General features: G+C 37.5%; 1 protein-coding gene across 3 annotated transcripts in view; it reads left to right on the top strand.

The window, feature by feature from the left end:
• Positions 1-18746, top strand: part of GHR (growth hormone receptor) — a 128279-nt gene that overhangs the window by 105417 nt on the left and 4116 nt on the right. For all 3 annotated transcript variants that reach the window (XM_042804757.1, XM_042804756.1, XM_032993099.2), the window contains 5 exons: positions 7841-7970; positions 10425-10585; positions 11622-11800; positions 14849-15020; positions 17136-17226. In XM_042804757.1, the coding sequence (XP_042660691.1) occupies positions 7841-7970; positions 10425-10585; positions 11622-11800; positions 14849-15020; positions 17136-17226 (733 nt within the window). The remainder of the gene's footprint in view (positions 1-7840; positions 7971-10424; positions 10586-11621; positions 11801-14848; positions 15021-17135; positions 17227-18746) is intronic.

An 18746-nucleotide genomic window follows, 5' to 3' on the forward strand; every position in this document is an offset into this window, starting at 1 on the left:
AGCTGTGCTCTAACTTTTCCTTTGGAAAAACGTTCACCATACTGTTCTCATGTTGGCACTTCTGTTGTTTGCTTTCCCAACACCACTGAGCAGCCGTTTGCTGTCACCCAACGCAGCAACACGCTCACTCCGCTCACCCTCCGCTGCCTCTGCCTGGTCTGACTCTCAACACTTGGTCCCACCTTGTCCCCTGGTCAGACCAAAGTATGGCTAAACTGTGTCAGTACTCCCTCCAGCACTGTCAAAGTGCCTCCTCTGCACTAGAGGAAATGAGCTAACGTTAAAACAGGGGAGGTAAGTTGTCAGATTTAGCCAGGACCATCACGATGTGCCCTAGCATCACCTTTCCAGGAAGGCAATTGTAAAGTTGCAGTTCTTAGCCTGAGTTAATACCCAACAGTGTAAATCTCCAGAAACTTTTGAACATTTTTTTCTCTCAGATTTTTGTCAGTACTGTAGAATTTGTTTTCTCTGAGAAGGACATGGGAGACCTTTTGTGATGTTTGCTCATTGCACATACCATTTGCCCACGGGACCTCATTTGTCCTTCCATGTTTCCTCATATGCCCTACCACATAATGTTAGTCAGTACTGAATATCTACAGCAATGACCATAACAGATAAAAGCATTATTCATTACTTTTATACATTCTTAAAATGAAGTATTCATTATAATTTTTATACTTTCTTGAAAATGTAATCTCAATTTGATTACAACTATATAAGCAATTAATAGATAATTGGAAATGGGTTTGTTACATTAACTGCCTTTCATTTATAAATACTGTGACGTTCACCTCTGCTTCCCTTTCTATGTTATATATGTAGGCAGGCTAGTTGATAGGTCTTGCCTGTTACAGAAATCATGTGATTCCATCACTGCACATGGGAAGGCATGTTTTGGAAAACACATACCAAAGAACATGGAACATGCCACATGTCCACATCCTTGCTCATCCCTGTACTGTCTCATGGACAATAGTACTGAGTAATACTGCATGATTATTCTTCCCCCAGTCCTGAACTTTATTTACTTAATTTGTGTGTGTATCCATATGGACACCACATCCATGAACCACGTCAATTTCTGTTCCATGGATGCTCAGTAGCACAGAGAGTGTGGGAAACCAGCACAGCCCTTGGACTTTGATGCTGTGGAAAAGCTCTGCTTCTGCAAGGCTTTTATTCTTTTAACTATATCAGTCTCACTTGACAATAAAAGGGAGAAGTTTGTTCTGAAAGAGTACAACCTGAAAGTGAAGCACCATTGCCTCTTCATTTAGTGTTACCAAGCTTCATGATTGGTTTTTCATGTTTTTTGTGCATTGATTACGTTACCAACTTGCTAAAAAATCCTTCTGGCGTTGCCCAAAACACTGTGCATGCCCCCCCCATCTGTTATGTGGGCATGACTACATATTCTTGCTCAAAGTAGTCTTCAACACAGAGGTGAAAACATATTCCTATTTCATGTTCCTAAGCAAAACAGCTGTGCTTATAAAGAGGCATTACAATATTTAGACTTACTCCATGGGCAAAATATTCTCTTATGCAGCATTTCCCTTCAGTTTTCACTGCAATAAAGCATCTTAGAGTTACTAAACTTCATTTTGTTTCTGTTGAGTACAAAAGGATCTTATTTATTTATTACTGATATGAAAGAAATTATCTTCTTTTCCCAAAAAGTTTGTTCCAGAACTTCACTGTTGGTCCTTCATAGACAGGCTGTACCTAGAGCAAAAGCTGAGTCAGACTAGCAAGCAGCCTGATGAGGAAGTGACTTATGTTGTTGTCTCCACATACCACATCTCAATCTCCATATACGTGATGTCTGACAATTTATTAGTATTAGACCGTATTTATTTAAAATATCATTTGAACAACAACAAATGTTGTTCATTTTTCTGTGCAATTTGAATGAATCAGAATTTCCTGGTACCAGAGAAGTCAACCTTCCCTCATTAATGTAAATTGCCCAGCATTTGTTGAGCTTGGTGAGTTCAGGAGCACAACCTAATTGATAGAGAATTCACTTTCAGTGTACAAAGTTGAGTTATAGTAAATAGCATTCCAGGTCTTCATAACTGTTTCCAATTTTAAATTTAGTTAAGTCCCCTGTTTACGTTTCCATTTCCATCTTTCTCTGTTATGCTCTAGCAATGACGCATTGCATATGCTTTGAGAGTGGATTATATGAAGACATACACTGTCACATAAGGTTTCTTCTATCATTGATTTGCATATTGGAGCATGTTGTTCTTCTGTAAGTTTAAGTTTGCTCTAGGTTTGATAGCTATTGCAAGTTTTGATAACTGATAATTCTGTATAAACATTCTAAAATTACCACAACCAGAAATACCTCCTTTTGTTCAGCAAAAATATATCCTCTTTTTTCATTCTGTGTTTAGTTAGCTTGATTTTTTTGGATCATTCATGTCCTCATTATTATTTCACCTGCCCATAGGTGAAATACCCATATTATTAAGAGACATTTCTGTACAACTGATGTACTGCTCACCATTTTTCCTGCAGAAGTACTAGGAGCTCTGGTGGCAGTAGGACTTTCCCCAAGATGATGATAACCTATTTTGTTACACCCCAATTACAAACTTCAGTTCCTTACTCTTCTACACTCAAAGATAGCTCCCTTTAAAGTTAAATTTTATTAGAGGGAATTTTAAGGGAAAAAAAAAAAAAAAAAAAAAACAAGGTTACTTAATATCTAAAGGAATTAGCCTTCTGGCACCTCTGTATCATTTTTGATTTAAAGTCCATTTCTATTTTTAGTCTATCTAGTCTCATAAAATCCATCAAATTTTAGGATTTTTTTTGTTCTAAAATCTGTATCACTTCCAGTAAGCTGCAGTTACAGTACCATATTTTCTTTTTAAAGATTAAAGATTATGTAGCATTGGAACTACACTAAATGGAAAACTGCAGGCTGGTGACCCACAAACAAATGTAAGCAGAAGAGATGACACATCTGCATTCCTGATTATTTCCATAACCACACTATTGTTTTAGCTATTGTTTTGGCACAGTTTCTTCTGTCTGAGCCAGAGTTTAGTCTGTGGCTAATCTGTGGTCATAGCACAGTGAGAGCAGAATGTGAAGAGATTTTACTCTTCTGCAGCACAGGTGTGGCAGCTGAACATTTACCTTCAGCTAAACTCAGGGGCAGGACTAGGAACTCTTCTACCAAATTTTCTTAGTAGTCACAGTGGAAGCCACAGATTTATCAGTTTTTTTCCATGTTTTCTGCTGTTGAACCCAAGCCATTATCTTGAATGAAGTGACTGGTTTTATTCATGACAATTTGACTGGAACTTGCTGGATCAGGTAGGAAAAGAGCAACTGTGTTTCCATGTTTTTTTTTTTCCTTTTCTACTCTATTCAAAATCTCAGTTTGACAGCCTTTACTTAGAAGTACCCTGCTGCCTTTATGCTTAAATGCATTCAGCTGAGCTGTTGTGTTCATTTGTCACATTCTGGTACAGTTTATTCAGGAGATGGAGCTCACACAGGGTCCTGTACAACGCTGATAATTGATTTGTGTAGGAAACAAGGAATTCAGGAGATCTACTCCAAGAGTGGCAAGCCTTATACAAGTCAATATGACAAAGTTTCCCCCAGTCAGTCACAAAAGCTTGTGGTTTTGAGGGCTGGAAACTTGACATGGAAAATTGAAACAATCTATCAGAAGATAATTCTTCTTACAAATGGAGCTGTCACTATATATATACATATACACATACATACATTTGTATACACACATATACATATACATATGTAAACAGATAAACCAAGAGTATATGGATTCCAAACAAAAATGCTCCCCTCTCAAAAATTCCTCTGCCTGTTGAAGGAACCCCCCTGAGACAAAGAATTAAGAGTCCTGTTGTGAGGAAGGGGAAAAGAAAGTGGGACTTTAGGGATATGTTCCTCTGAAGTTAGGGTGCTAGAGACCAAGCCTTAATCTGTGTTCTCTGTGCATTGCTAATGCTCCCTGTTGTAACTGATGCCACTTCTGGCTGTGTTATGATCCATTTTCCTAGAAGAATTTGTACATCTTACAGTCTTTAATTTAGCTTGTATATAAAGCCAGCGAATTCAACAGAATTCATTATTAAGGCAATGTAGAACCTATATCTAAGATCCTGCTGGACCTCTCAAAACGTAAGTGAAGTTTGATTCCATTCAGTTCAGTTCATCACATTAAGAAGTGACAGTATGACTTTATTTACCCCTGGAGATGAGGACATGGTCCGCATGGGTTTAAATATTGTGTGTTCTAGATATAAATATGGTGCAGGCATCAACAGAAATATACTAATTTAAGAGGGGTTTCCAGTATATAATTTTCTCAAGTTCCTAACCTGTTTCAGTAAAAAAAGCTATATTTGGTCTTGATGTATGTAGCTGAAGATGGAAACAGGAAGAGCTTTAACATGTACTTCCTTGCACACTATCTGTTTATAGAAGAAGGGAGAGACTCATGTCTTGTTGATTATAGGTATTATGCAATTGAGGCAATTTTACTCATGTCTTTGAAGTTGTCATGGTTTAACCCCAGCTGGCAATTAAACACCACACAGCTGCTCACTCCCTCCACCCCCTGCAGTGGGATCGGGGAGAGAATCAGAAAAAAAAAGGTAAAACTTGTGGGTTGAGATAAAGACAGTTTAATAGGACAGAAAAGGAAGGGTAAGTAAATAAAGAAAGAATATACGAAACAAGTGATGCACAATACAGTTGCTCACCACCCACTAACCAATGCCCAGATAATGCCCCAGCCATGGTGTCCCCCTGCCAACTCCCATTTTTGTGTACTGGGAATGACATCATATGGTATGGAATACCTCTTTGGCTTGTTTGGGTCAGCTGTCCCAGCTGTGTCCCCTCCCAGCTTCTCGTGTGCCCCAGCCACTCGCTGGCAGGGCAGCATGAAAAGCTGAAAAGTCCTTGACTTACTGTGAGCACTGCCCAGCAACAAATGAAGCATCAGTGTGTTATTAACATTATTCCCATGCTAAATCCAAAACACAGCACTATACCAGCTAAGAGGCAGAAAATTAACTTTGTTCCAGCTGAAACCAGGACAGAATTAAAGGTACAAAACTTCATTTAATTTTCTTTATTTTGTTTTTAAACATTTATATTCTTTTCAGTTAAATAGAAAAGGAAGTTCAGGTCTGAAAGCTGGAATATTCATACATCTAAGAAGTTACAATACTGTTCCTGAATCTTTTATTCTGTTTTATTTTGGATCTATGTTATGAAAGTTTGGAACTTCGTGATTATGTACTGTTTTTAACAAAGATTTCTGCCATGTCAAAATTGTTTGATGAAGGATATAAATGTGTTTAAAATCAAGATCAATCAAAAGCATTTTGGGATTTAGGCTGAAGCCGTCAAATATTGAATAACATACCAAACAAAATCAGGCACAATAGTTAAAATGTTTTGTTTCATATTTTCTAAACATAACAGTGTGATTTTTTCCATTTGCTGCATCACTTCATTTCAAAATTTATTTCTACTTTAAATTTATTTAAAGTTCAGTGAAATGGAGCATTCTGGCTAAGAAAGAGAAAAGCAAACTTTCTGTTTAAGTCTTTTCAATCAAACATCCATTACTTTAGGATGGCAAGAAGAATGATTGTTGGAAGGGGCATGGGGTAAGCCACCCAATTTACAAAATCTCTTATTTACATAGATATGTTCAGGCCTTGTCCAATGTCCAAAGTCTGACATGAGGAAATTATACGAGATGAGAAAAACAGAAATTCATAATATTCATGTATTAGTTACTGCCCGATATGGGTGCTTGGCATTGCATAATATAAAGCACATGATTTGAACCATTAAGCCCAAGAAATACAAGTTGTTCTGGGCCTGAATGGCTGTGTCTGTCTGAGCTGTAAATAAAGGAGTCAACATGCAGGAGGGCTACAAAATCCTCACACACAGGAGGAAGCATCTGGTGCATGTAGCTGTCTCTACTATAATACTTTTTCCAACTTTAAGTGTAAATATTTTGTATCAAGTAGTATCATAGAATGGTTTAGGTTGGAAGGGACCTTTAAAAGTCATGTAATCCAACCCCAGGGCAATTTCAACAAGATCAGGTTGCTCAACGCCCCGTGCAACTGGAACCTGAATGTTTCCAGGGATGGGGCATCTAGCACCTCTCTGGGCAACCTGTTCCAGTGTTTCACCACCCTCATCATAAAAAATTTCTTCCTTGTATCTAGTCTGAAATTCTGATATTCACAGTTGTGATACTGCAGAATTATTTGCAAAGAACTTCACATGCAGAGTCCAGTAGTATCATGTCATTCCCTGGCCAGGGATCGTTTCACCGGTCATAAACACCTGACTAATATCTACATTTTAATTGCCTTATAGATAAATGTTCTTAAATAAATTATCATATTTCCCAGATAGTCAGTGAAGAGAGATAGACGCTTCCATGTGCATGTGTTCTACCTCTGGAAAGCTTTCCAGGCCAAATAAGAAACATTGGCATTAGACCCTTCAAAATCAGGAAAAAGTTAAGGACTTACTTTGAAGGCAGTGACTCATACCCACAACTTCTGTTTTTATTTTTCTAAGAAGGGTTGATGAGGCTGACTAATTGTAGCAGTCATTTCATGGCCCTACATCATTTCAGTTTTGACAAAGAACAGAAATTATGAGTATAGAAGCAGCATGTGGTAGAACAGGCACATGCTTAGGGCAGTCCTTATCTCTCTCACAGCAAGGCTGTATCTACACAGTGTTGTATACACAATCCTGAACTCAGTTCAAGGTAGCTACTCTAATGAGTAGGTACATTGCAAAACTGCCTAGCTGGGTAAATACTCGGCTGTGGTCAGTCTAATACCGGGTTCTGCAGTACCACACTTTCTTTAAAGCAAGTGCAGGGCTGATTCAGGGCTGATTCAGGTACCAAACTCATCAGATTGCATCACCAGCAGGGCAAAAGCAGTGATTACGCTGCTGTGCTCAGCGTTGGTGCGGCCTCACCTGGAGCACTGTGTGTGGTGCTGGGCCCCACCATCTAAGAAGGCTGCCAAGGTCCTTGAATGTGTCCAGAGGAGGGCAACAAATTGGTGAAAGGGCTGGAAGGAACGTCCCGTGAGGAGCAGCTAAGGACTCTGGGCTTGAATAGTTTGGAGAAAAGGAGCCTGAGGGGTGACCTCCTTGCTCCCTACAGCTTCCTGAGGAGGGGATGCGGAGGGGGAGGTGCTGGTCTCTTCCCCCTGGTACCCCTCGGTAGGACACGTGGGAATGGTTCAAAGCTGCACCAGGGGAGGTTTAGACTGGTCATTAGGAAGCATTTCTTTACCAAGAGGGTGGTCAAACACTGGCACAGGTTTCCTAGAGAGGTGGTCGATGCCCCAAGCCTGTCAGTGTTTAAGAGGGATTTGGACAATGCCCTTAACAACGTGCTTTAAGTTGGTCAGCTCTGAGTTGGTCAAGCAGTTGGACAGGGTGATGGTTGTAGGTCCCTTCCATCTGCAATAGTCTGTTCTGTTCTGTTCAGCTACAGCTGTAGGGTTGGCAGATCCCCATGCTGTATGTCAGGCTGTGATACTAACACTTTTATACAGCACAAAAGAGAGTTTGACCCTTCTTTCAAATTTTGCTTCCTACAGGTATAATCATCTACATATACGCATGTAGTAATTTAAATCTTGCCTCATGGTACATAAGGAATTGGAAGAAAAGTTAATTATTCATTAAAAATTCTGAGTTTCATTTTAACAGCATGATAGTCTGTCCTATGGATTTGTTTAATGTGTCTCCCTCTGTCCCCTGCCATTTTTCCTGACAGACCTTTTGCAGTGGCCACAAATCAGCAAGTGCAGATCACCTGAACTGGAGACATTTTCATGTTATTGGACTGAAGGAAATTTTTATAACCTCACTGCTCCAGGAACAATACAACTATTGTACATGAAAAGGTAATAATATGTAAAGAACAAAAAAGAAAGAGTAAAAGAAAGAGAAGTCATATATTTATTTGCCTGTTAGCTTGTTGCTGTTAATTTTTTGCAATATAAGCCATACTGTATTTAAGGGAATAGCACTGTGGTTTAAGTGCATATTTTTCAATGTAAAAATTTGTTGTTAATTATTAGTCAATTTGCAGCAACAGGCTTTACTTGGCAGATACTTAGTAACACATTAAACTTAGGTGGAGGTTGCAGAATCCAAAGCTGAACACTGTATGGCTTGGGAAAGGAGTTTTTAATGGGGACCTTCAGTTTATTCCTTATCAGCCTAACTTGCAGCTGGGAGTTTTGATGTGGAATTTGGATACAAGCCCCTTTGCAATTTTTATTAAAGCTTTATAAAGCTTCCATTGATCAGTTGCTAGATTAAAGTCTGAATGTGGAGGTCCAGGTGAAAAGGCTGCTCTGAATCTGGAGATTATGTTTCATTGAGCCCTGTTCAATTCCGATTCATATTCCACTTAAGCTTTTGTGATTTTCAGGGTGTTACAATGATTAGCCTGAAAGAGGACATAGACATTACCAGTAATGGCTGTTAAGGAAAACAGCCCTTTTATTCACAGGTACAGGAGGATGTGAGTTTCTGTTCCATCTAATGTACCTGCTGTCAAACTTTTTATTCTACCAGATACTTTCTACAGGTGATGATACATTTGCTTAGCAAACATAAGCCTAATGGGAAGTCTGGCTTTCTTGCTTTTCTGAGACCTCTCAGAAATACAGGGATCCAAGTTAAAACCACTATTGAAATGTAAATGTTTAGCTGGCGGTTGTCAGTGGCATGTTACATGAGGGTACAAACTTTAAAAATAAATTAAACCCTACAGTAAAGAAGTACCGTGTACATTGAGCAGATCACATACTTCATCTTTGTCCTAGAAATTAGAATACTGCAATAGAAGATGTGAATTGAACATCCACGTTAAAAATACTTCTGTTTCAATGTGCAAGCAACATTTAAGGCTCAGGACTGAAGTCAGTCATCTAACCCAGTCTCCTACTTAACACAAGCCATAGTATCTGTGTACACCTTTATCAAGTCCTGACTGGCAGAGCTACAGCATTTCCTTTAGAAAAGTGTCTGATCTCATCAGCTGAGCACAAGACCAGTGTTTAGTGGCAGAAATGCTTCTTACTCAATTTATGTAGCATCTGCCTTTTTACTTCTTAAGCACCCACTTCAGTATTGAAGGATGCACTTGGCATAATTGATTTAGCTTAATTCTCCTTCTGTACAACTTCATTGGCTTTTAGTAAGGAAAGGCATTTACAGTATATCTTTAACAAAGCAAGACTGTAATTTTTGAAAATATCCCCATTCAGTCTATATTTGGGCTGAGAGATAGTAACAAGATAAAGAATAGCAACAGCAGATCTGTTCACTATGAGATTTGTTTTTCTAAAGTGACTTCAGAAATACCGAATAAATGTCTGTCACTTCTCCTGTGGACTATTTCTAATAACTTGGTCATTCCCGTTTTGCTTTAACTGAAGACTCTTTTGGTTTTGAACCTGATAAGTAGCTTCAGCTTAACCGTATGAAAATACAAGTAGCAGTGTTTCTCACTCTGGGAGTTCATGCCACTTTTTATAACTCTGCTGGCTTGTCATTTTTAAGAGATTAAATTAATGTGATATTTCCTGCTGCAATTATTTTACTTACAAAGAACATTTATAAATTTTTGAACAAATTCACAATAGAAAAACATAAGAGGTTTCTTGCTAGTATTTCCAAGCCTGTTTTTTAGAAGTTCTGTATCCAAAGGAATTTAGCCCTTCCTCACTCGCAGTGCTGTATTTCTCTTCCCTTTGTTCACATCCAGCAGTCCTGGGTAGGTTTGTGTCAGGTCTCCTGCAGCATCCACCCTTGGGGACTCTGCCATATGTGCGCCATCAGTGCTCCAGTGCCTACCTCCCAATTCAGCTCCCCAGGGCAAGGCACTCCTCTGTCCTTGGCTGTGCAGGTGGTGCAGCACTGATCTGCCCTAAAGTCTGGCTTTCACTGTTTCGGACCTCATTATGTAGGTGGACATCTTACTACAACTTCACTTTGCCTGAACAACAGTTGCCTAAATGCATATTGAATTTACCTAAGTTTGTCCTTGCTGGTAGTCATTAGCAGCTACCAGCAGACCAAGATGTGCTCTCTGACTGTTCTTTTGGAAGCAGCATCCAAAGCAAAGAAATGCCACTAACGGTACATGAGAACCTAAACTCGTTCATTCAGATTGCTTGGATAGTGGTTTGGTTTCATTGAAAATTACAATCAACATTGGCATGTTTTTCTCATTTCTCTAACAGTTATGACTTACCAACAATGTGTCTTGTAACATCTACAGTTGGTATTTTGTAAGATCTATAAATCTCTCTCTCATGTATATTACATTTTTGTTGTCATTCTAGGAATGATGAAGACTGGAAAGAATGCCCTGATTATATCACTGCAGGAGAAAATAGCTGTTATTTCAACACATCCTACACCTCTATTTGGATACCATATTGTGTTAAGCTTGCCCATAAAGATGAAGTATTTGATGAAAAATGTTTCAGCGTTGATGAAATAGGTATGCTTCCATTATGCATTTTACCTTTACGTATTTATACCACAATAGGTGTGATGCTATAAGCTTTCATATTACTCGTACTGTATTTAAATTTTCCCTCTCAGAAAGGTTAGTTTCTAAAAAATACGATATATAGGAAGAGATTTGGGTTTGTAACATAGGTAATGTGATCCACACCAGAAAATATTGCCCAGATTGGAAGAAAGCTAAAAAGATAAAAGCAAATACGTGGTTTGTGTTTCTGAATACCAGTGGTCTCTCAGATGTGTGCAGATGAGCTTGCCTTTGCTGTCACTCTGAGCCCTTTCTAATGGATGCTACATACCCTTCTTCAGTGTGAGCAAGGATGGTGTTAAAATCTTGATTCTGCAAAGTTCTGGAACTAAACATTTTTTTTGTTCCTGGATCAAGACTGATCCACGTAATCAGGATGTTTAGCATTTCTAAGATAGAATTTATATTTATTGCAGTATGAATTGTGACTGTCTGGGACTTGCAGATGTTATTACTTGTTCAGAGCAGTGGTGTATGTATATGCAATTAATTTATTCGTGCAAGTAACTAGAATGCCCACTGCTCCCTTTTCTTCAGCTGAGCAAAATTAGATTAATTTTTCAGATACCATAGTTTTTCAATGTGCTTCTATATTAGTTACTAAATATCTATCTTTATGTGGTATTCCAATTACTGTTTTTTATTTCTAGTGAGAACTCTAAATCTAAATTTTAATGGATAATTATTTATGTCTCAGTGTTCTATAATCTGAGAAATGTAGTGTAATAGGTAATACATTCTTAGTCTTCTTTATTAGTCACTCAAGTGAGATTTATACAGATCATGTCTGCCGCCAAGGACAGGCTGCCTTTTTGTTACCAAACTTGTAGTGACTTTGTTCTTGACTCAGGTTTAGATTTTAATCAGCAAATATGTGGTTAATATGCGGTTTTAGTCCTGAAATCATTTAACAGTGTGTAGTAAGAATGATCATTTCACATTGAAAACTGGCTTTTTTATTCCAAATACTCTGTTTAAACAGTACTGCCTGATCCTCCTGTCCACCTTAACTGGACTCTGCTAAATACTAGTCAAACTGGGATCCATGGGGATATCCAAGTAAGATGGGATCCACCACCAACAGCAGATGTTCAGAAGGGATGGATTACTCTGGAGTATGAATTGCAGTACAAAGAAGTTAATGAGACAAAATGGAAGGAGGTATGAAGCAAATATTTACTATACAATAGTCATAGTACAGTGCAGGCTTGTTCTGTCCCTAACACTTTTGTACTACTATGAAAAGCAGCAGGTTTGTAATTGCTAATTAGATGATACCTTAAGTATTAAACAATACACCCATATTATAAAGTTTTCTAGCAAACATTGTAACTTTATGTGTCAAGGTAGTTGGCACACAGCATAGTAATAACAAACCCTTAAATCCCTGTGTTAGATTAGAAAGTATAGCAATAGTCAGATATATAAAATTTTTTTCAAGAATAAAATCTTTTTCTATTGTTTTCCTAAGCCTCAGCTATTTGAAATGGTGCATGGTATTTTTAGTAGTTGGAACAGGAATATTTTTCTTGGAAAATGTCATCATGTCAGTCCAGATTCTTCAGAGTACCTGTAAAGTTCTAATATTCATAATTTTCATTTTAGTAGATTAAATAAAAGAAAGTAATAAAAGCTTTGAGTAGTAGTTTAAAATTTGATACAATACGCAAAAAAAAAAATGCAACGTAGATAAGACATACAGATTTCATAACAGACAGCAAAGGGAAATTTGCAACAATATCCATATTGTAATGAAAATATAAGATGTATTTTACATGGAAATATAAAATATATGTACTCCAAATCTTTTAAGTTTTCTGTCTGAAAATCATTTAACTTCTCATGTAGTTAGTTTTCCTGTTCAGGGGAAGAAATTGTACCCAGCTTACCTCAATGCATAGGCAAAGTGCCAGTGTATCATGGCATATTTGCATATGGGGACTTCTTCCTGAGTACCACTTCAGTGCAATAAGAACATCATTTCAGAGCAGAACCCTTCCTTTGCTTTCTTTATTAATATGAACTGAGTTAACTGGCAGAAGGAAAGTGGATAATACTGTTATGAAATTGTTTTAATCAACAAAAGGCAAATTTACCAATTGAAACACAGTCAAATTGGTTCGCTTCCCTACATCTGTGAAAGACCTTGGACCCTTCCTCCCCGTCTGATCCTTCTCAATGTTAGCATTTGCTGTTTACCCTACTCCTTAGTAGTAAGTCTACAGACTGTAATGTCTTTAACTTTTTCCTTGTAAATACTAGTCTGAATTTCTCTCTAGACTTGCTTAAGCTATATGTAAGCTATACACCTGTATTTTAAAGCCTACAAAATGAGTTAAATTCAGGCAATAAATCAGTACTCCTTGAGAACCTGAAAATCTTCAGAGTATTTATGGGATTTACAAAAGCAAGTGTCAATATAGATAGCTCTTTTAAAATGAACATTTTTAATTTTTTTTTTATAAGCCTTTAGGTAACAATTGTATAAATACCCTAATAAAGCTTTGTTCTTGCTCTGGTACCATCAATAATTCCAGCATGCCTTGAGAATAATTCTCAGGAGAGCAAAGGTTTGAAGATCAGTGTTTCTTCTTTCAGAAAACAGATAAGGAATTTCTGAATACTATACTTGCCTCAAGAAAAATAGTAGTATAGATTATATTGTACTGCAGCTGTATATATTGTAGGCGATTGTGCCTTTCAGCTTAAAAGCACAAATACAGCATAATTCCCTGAGACACTATCAGAGCACAAAAGAGGTATTTCTGAACAAAATCTTGATCTGGCCTAAGACAATAGCAAAACTCTGAATAACAGCACTTGAGCAACAATTTCACTGTTTGCATTCTTTGCTACAAATATCTTCTGTAATGAGTGTTGAAGCAATAAAGAAATAAATGACTAGTTATACTGTTATTACTAGTTTTTTACACAAAGGATAATTTTTGACTGCTTAATTATACCATAAGGCTTTGTACATATAATTGATACAAAAAAAAATGATACAAAAATGAACTTAACAAAAAAACACAAACAAACAAACAAAACCCCCCACCCTACCTGTAAAACTTCAGTGTACGATTTCTTTGTGGTTTCATAGCATGAAATAAATGAACTGGACTAGTATATAGTGTATTCCCTTCCCAACACTTTTCAGCTGGATAGTCTTCACATGTTAAAAACTTTTGTGGTGTAGAGCAATGGTTCTCCACAATCTTTTGCTCAGCAGTTAGCAGAGAAAAGTGTGTGATCACTGCCTCCTTGAAAATCTGACTGGTTGGTGCTCAGAACACTTAAGTCTGGCTCTACCAGGGATCAGGGAACCCCACAGATCATATCTACCAACAGAACATGTCTCAGGTTTAGATTATGCAGTCACAGTGGTTATAGGATTGTATTGCTGAAGCTTCTTTCAAATTCCCAATGGCTGCTGCTTTCTAGATGTTTTAATTCTTAGCCCATGATGAGTTTTGCCAGTATCATCCTTGATTCTGAAGTAAAAGTAGAATATTTCTGTTTTGAAAACATTTTCCTTATTTTTATGTACTGTTGGGTGTTGGAGCTAAAATACATATTCTCAGAGAAATAATAGAAGAGAGAGATTTCATGTATTAAGACCTCTAATGTGACTTCCTACATAGTTTGATATGTGGCAGTATCTAATTATTTTGCAGTTAATATAGAAGTCATAAGACCAACAGTCTGATGCCAGCTCTCACAGGGTCTTCATTATCACATTTTATATATAGTTGAGGATTTTGGGAGCTATGCAGTGTTCCCCAAATAAATACATTCATAAGATGCAATATATCTGGTTAGAAGACCTGTAAATCGTTTATCTTCTTAAAATTAGTTCTATAATTAATTCAGTAATGTTTTGTTGTAACAGTAAAAAATATTTACAACTTGGTAAGATCAGTGGGAGATGTTCACATCAGCTACTTTCAGCGTGTCACTGGGGGCAGCTGCCTTCCTTCACTGACTGTATTTACAGAGAGCTTGGATTCTCCGCTTTTCATCCCCTTGAATCACAGCAAAGCCTGATGGCTAGTAAGTCAAAAGTAAATGGTGTGAATTTTCTCTGAACACTTCTCATGGTAACCTTACAGTTCCAAGTAGCTTTCAAATGTTCATTTCTGGAATCACGAAGCAATATAAAATTGCCAGTACAACTCAAACAAATAAATCACAGTCCTTCTGTCTTTACAGTTAGAACCCAGGATCTCAACAATGGTTCCGCTGTACTCTCTGAAGATGGGAAGAGATTATGAGATACGAGTCCGATCAAGACAACGTACTTCTGAAAAATTTGGGGAGTTCAGTGAAATCCTTTATGTATCTTTTTCTCAAACAGGCATTGAATTTGTTCATTGTGCTGAAGGTAAGTAAGCAAAGTGCAGCATAGTGGCTTTATAACCATGCTGTTTTTTTGTCTTTTCAGTGGTGGTGTGTTTTTTTCTCCTTATCGTCGATGTTGTATGCTTGAATAGATTGATAGTTCAGCCTACTATATGAAAATTATTTGGTGAGATTGAGAATGTGAAAGTTCCATGTAAAAGTTCAGAAGTAAATTCAGCAAGACTGTTTCAGAGCTTATCAGAGAGCAAAAATACAGATAGCTTTAAGAGTCAGAAATAATAACTGCTGTTGCACATCTTTTAGAGCCTAAAATACAGTTAAATCTCATAATTCATCATCTAAAATGAGCATTCCAGTAGTGAAGTGAAGAAATGTCACTTCTATTAGTGTGTTATACTGCTGACTAAGTTTGTTATCAGAATGATGTTCTTTTCTGATTTGCCTGATTCTATCAAGGACAGTGAGTGTTCTTCTGATTCTTGCTTTAGTCTGGTACTTGTTTTTAAAGTGCTCTTAAAGACAGAAGAAGAAACAGCCATTGAGCACCATATTTTTTCTATTAAAAAAACAAGACAGTGCCTTTTCCTAAAGCAGTCTCAGGTCTGAGCTACTAACTTAACTTTACAAAATATGAGCTCTTCATCAAATTATTTTAACAAGCTGCTTCACTTAATTTTCCAGGGTATTAGTGAAGGTGTTAAATAAACCCCTCCATAACTCTTATCTTTCAAAATGTTGCTAGATTCCCCTTTTTAACGCTTCATATTAATAGTTTTCAATGCTAATTTATATGAACAACTAATGTTCTGGACATGTGGCATTATTTTATTAACCCCAGCTGCATTAAGTTGTCAAGGTTTTCATATGAACAAAATTAAAACACTACGAAGATCTAAGGCCATCCTACAAGCACAGTTTTCTTCAGTCACTACAAACCAGATTCTGTAAGTTGATCCATATCCATACATCTCACATAGCAGCAGTGATCTGATTTGATTGATAACTTATTCATGCTTGTTTTGTATATCACTTTCAGAAACAGAATTAAAATCTAATTTTTTTGTGTATTAAAAATTTAAAATAATTAAATTCATGTGCAGTATTCTCACTTTTTGAAGCAGCTGGACATTCGCAGGTCTCAGTGGCATGACAAGGAGTTACTGGTTCTACGTTAAAATCGGGACCTGCCTAACACAGATATATGCAGATAGGACTTTACTTATGCCTGAGAACATGTCCAGTTAAAATCTAAGCTGGGAGCACAGTGATAAATCTGGTACTTGAATTTTATTTTTTTTTTCCCCAAAAGGATGTATATTTATGTTCATGTATAGAATTTTAAAGCTTTCTACCAAGTATTCCTTGTCCCAAAAAACGAGTGAAGTTTGTATGGAAAACTTAACATTGGGAACAAATGAGAAGAATTTAAGACTACAGCCAGAATAAATTTCTCTATACTTTGTATTCTACAGTGTCAGCTTAAGTATAATGCAATTGCCAGTGTTAAAAAGATAAAACATTTATCGGCATTGTTCGTCATTCCTACCAGATTGCATTTCCCAATGACCTAAATTCTTTGTAGCCACCTGCAAGGTAAATAAAAGGAAGAATATTTTTTTTTTTCCAGTTGATGGTTCACAACATAATTAATGTTTCCCCTTTAAAAAGAGGAGTAGTATGCCTTTTGACATGACCGTATTCTAGTTTCTGTGAGAGAGTTTACCTGTGATTTTGTATGCTATTAATAATGTTCTCTTTTGGGCAAACAAGCAGTAACATAGTCTGTGGCATTATATGCCGTCAGGACTACAGGTAGCATGTTCCAAGCAGGCAGAATGTACCCCATGGCTGGTCTTGTTCCATATATTGTCTGTATTGAGATCTGGTTTATGTTTAAAAACTCAGTCCATTTTTTCAAGGAGTCTCAGTGAACTCACAAATGCAGTATGGAAACTATTGAGACCAAAAGAGTGTTTTTATTTCTGCTTAACACAGAACTTTCACATTTAAATAACCAAAAATTCTCCTAATGGCTTTTACTACTTTGTAATCCTCAGATGGTGGAAGAGAAGGTTGAAATTAAAGGTGCAACAGATATTCAGATTCCTGCTAACACGTTTTTATTCTGTTGTTTCAGAAATTGAGTTTCCATGGTTCTTAGTTGTTATCTTCGGAGCATGTGGACTGGCCATAACAGTGATCTTAATCCTGCTGTCTAAACAACCAAGGTACAAGAGTTTTTATTTGTCAGATTTAATGTACTTGTAGCTTAAAAAATAGGGTGCTACAATTGTTTCAAATCTGGGGGACTAGAAACTATTTTGAGGATTGTCCATTCTCATAAGCTACATGGATGCTGGCATATGTACATACTGGGCCTTCAGCAGTGGGAATCTGGTTATGTTGACAGCTCTTTCTTTTGGACTGCAGAACATTTTATTCTACAGTATTTACATAGTTAATTTACGTACGCTCTGAAGCGGATTGGTTTTTTAGTCCATTCAGATTTTGTAAATACTATTTTTACCCACATACTGTTCAAAAGTTTCACACAAATGTGTGTCTATATATCTGGTTTTGATCTTAGACTATTCCACTAATCTCTGACTTTTTTCATCAAGCTGAGGGAAAGAGCTTGAGTCATAGGGGAGTATTTGGTCTCTGTGGATAGACTGCAGCTCCTATAAATAATAGGAATAAAATAAAACAAAGCACAGGATTGTGTCATTTATAAAAACGAAACAATGACACATATATAAAAAAGACAAAATGGTCCCAAAGTGAATTCATCTCCTAATATGTGTGTGCAGGGATAGGTTTTGGCAGAATAATTGAGCTTGGTTGTCATAGCAGTACTGTCCTAGACTATGGAGTAACTCCATGGTCAAGTCTGAGTGCACACATGCATGTTGTCAGTGGTCTTGTATATGCACTTCGAAAATGAACACTTAGGTGTTTTGCACATACCAGCATAAGGACAAGTCACTGAAATGAAAACAATATGGTGCAGTTGGAGCAGCTCAAAAAACAATTTAGGCAAACAGCACTATGCTTTGGCAGAGCTTAATTTCAGTAAGCCACTCTGGGTCTCAGAGTTAAAAGCAAGGCTCCTGATACAATGCATGACAAAGCTTGACACTTCAGAAGGTGGCAAGAACAACTCACACATGGGACCAGGAGCTCACTAAGATCAGCACACTGAGCAAGGAGTGGCTCAGTAACAGCAGATCCTAAGGGCTGAAGCATATCTCTGATCAGAGGCTATTCATATTGTCCCTGCTCATCATGACTGCTGGAGGAGGATTTTCTCCACTGATCACCCTTCATCTGGAAAGTTTTTCTGGACCTGTGGGCCTGCACCCTTTCCTTCAAGCTGGTGCACATGGCGGTGGGAATGGCAGTGCTTTCTACAGAGGAGCAGGCTGGATAGACTTACAATAAGGCAAAATGCCCAGGCTCAGTTTCCTCCTTTATCTGAAAAGACACCAGTTCGTATTTTCCTCAATTCTGATCTCACAGGATCAGAACCAGGCTCCCTAGGACAGATGCCTGGGGTTAGGCCATGCGAGTTGAGAGATGCAGGCTTGAATTATGCAAGGCTAAGAAAGAAGCAAAGTGTAGTCGTCCCTCCTGATTTTCTCCAGGCAGCGAGTGGTAAAATTCCCTGTCTTTTTTATTAGAATCAGTGCCCAGTCCTGTCAGAATAGCTGATTTGTGGACTCAACTGTAAGTGCAAATCTTAAACTGG

This window comes from Tyto alba, unplaced genomic scaffold (genome assembly GCF_018691265.1).
Source record: "Tyto alba isolate M040663 unplaced genomic scaffold, T.alba_DEE_v4.0 Super-Scaffold_42, whole genome shotgun sequence".
Classification (NCBI taxonomy): domain Eukaryota; kingdom Metazoa; phylum Chordata; class Aves; order Strigiformes; family Tytonidae; genus Tyto; species Tyto alba.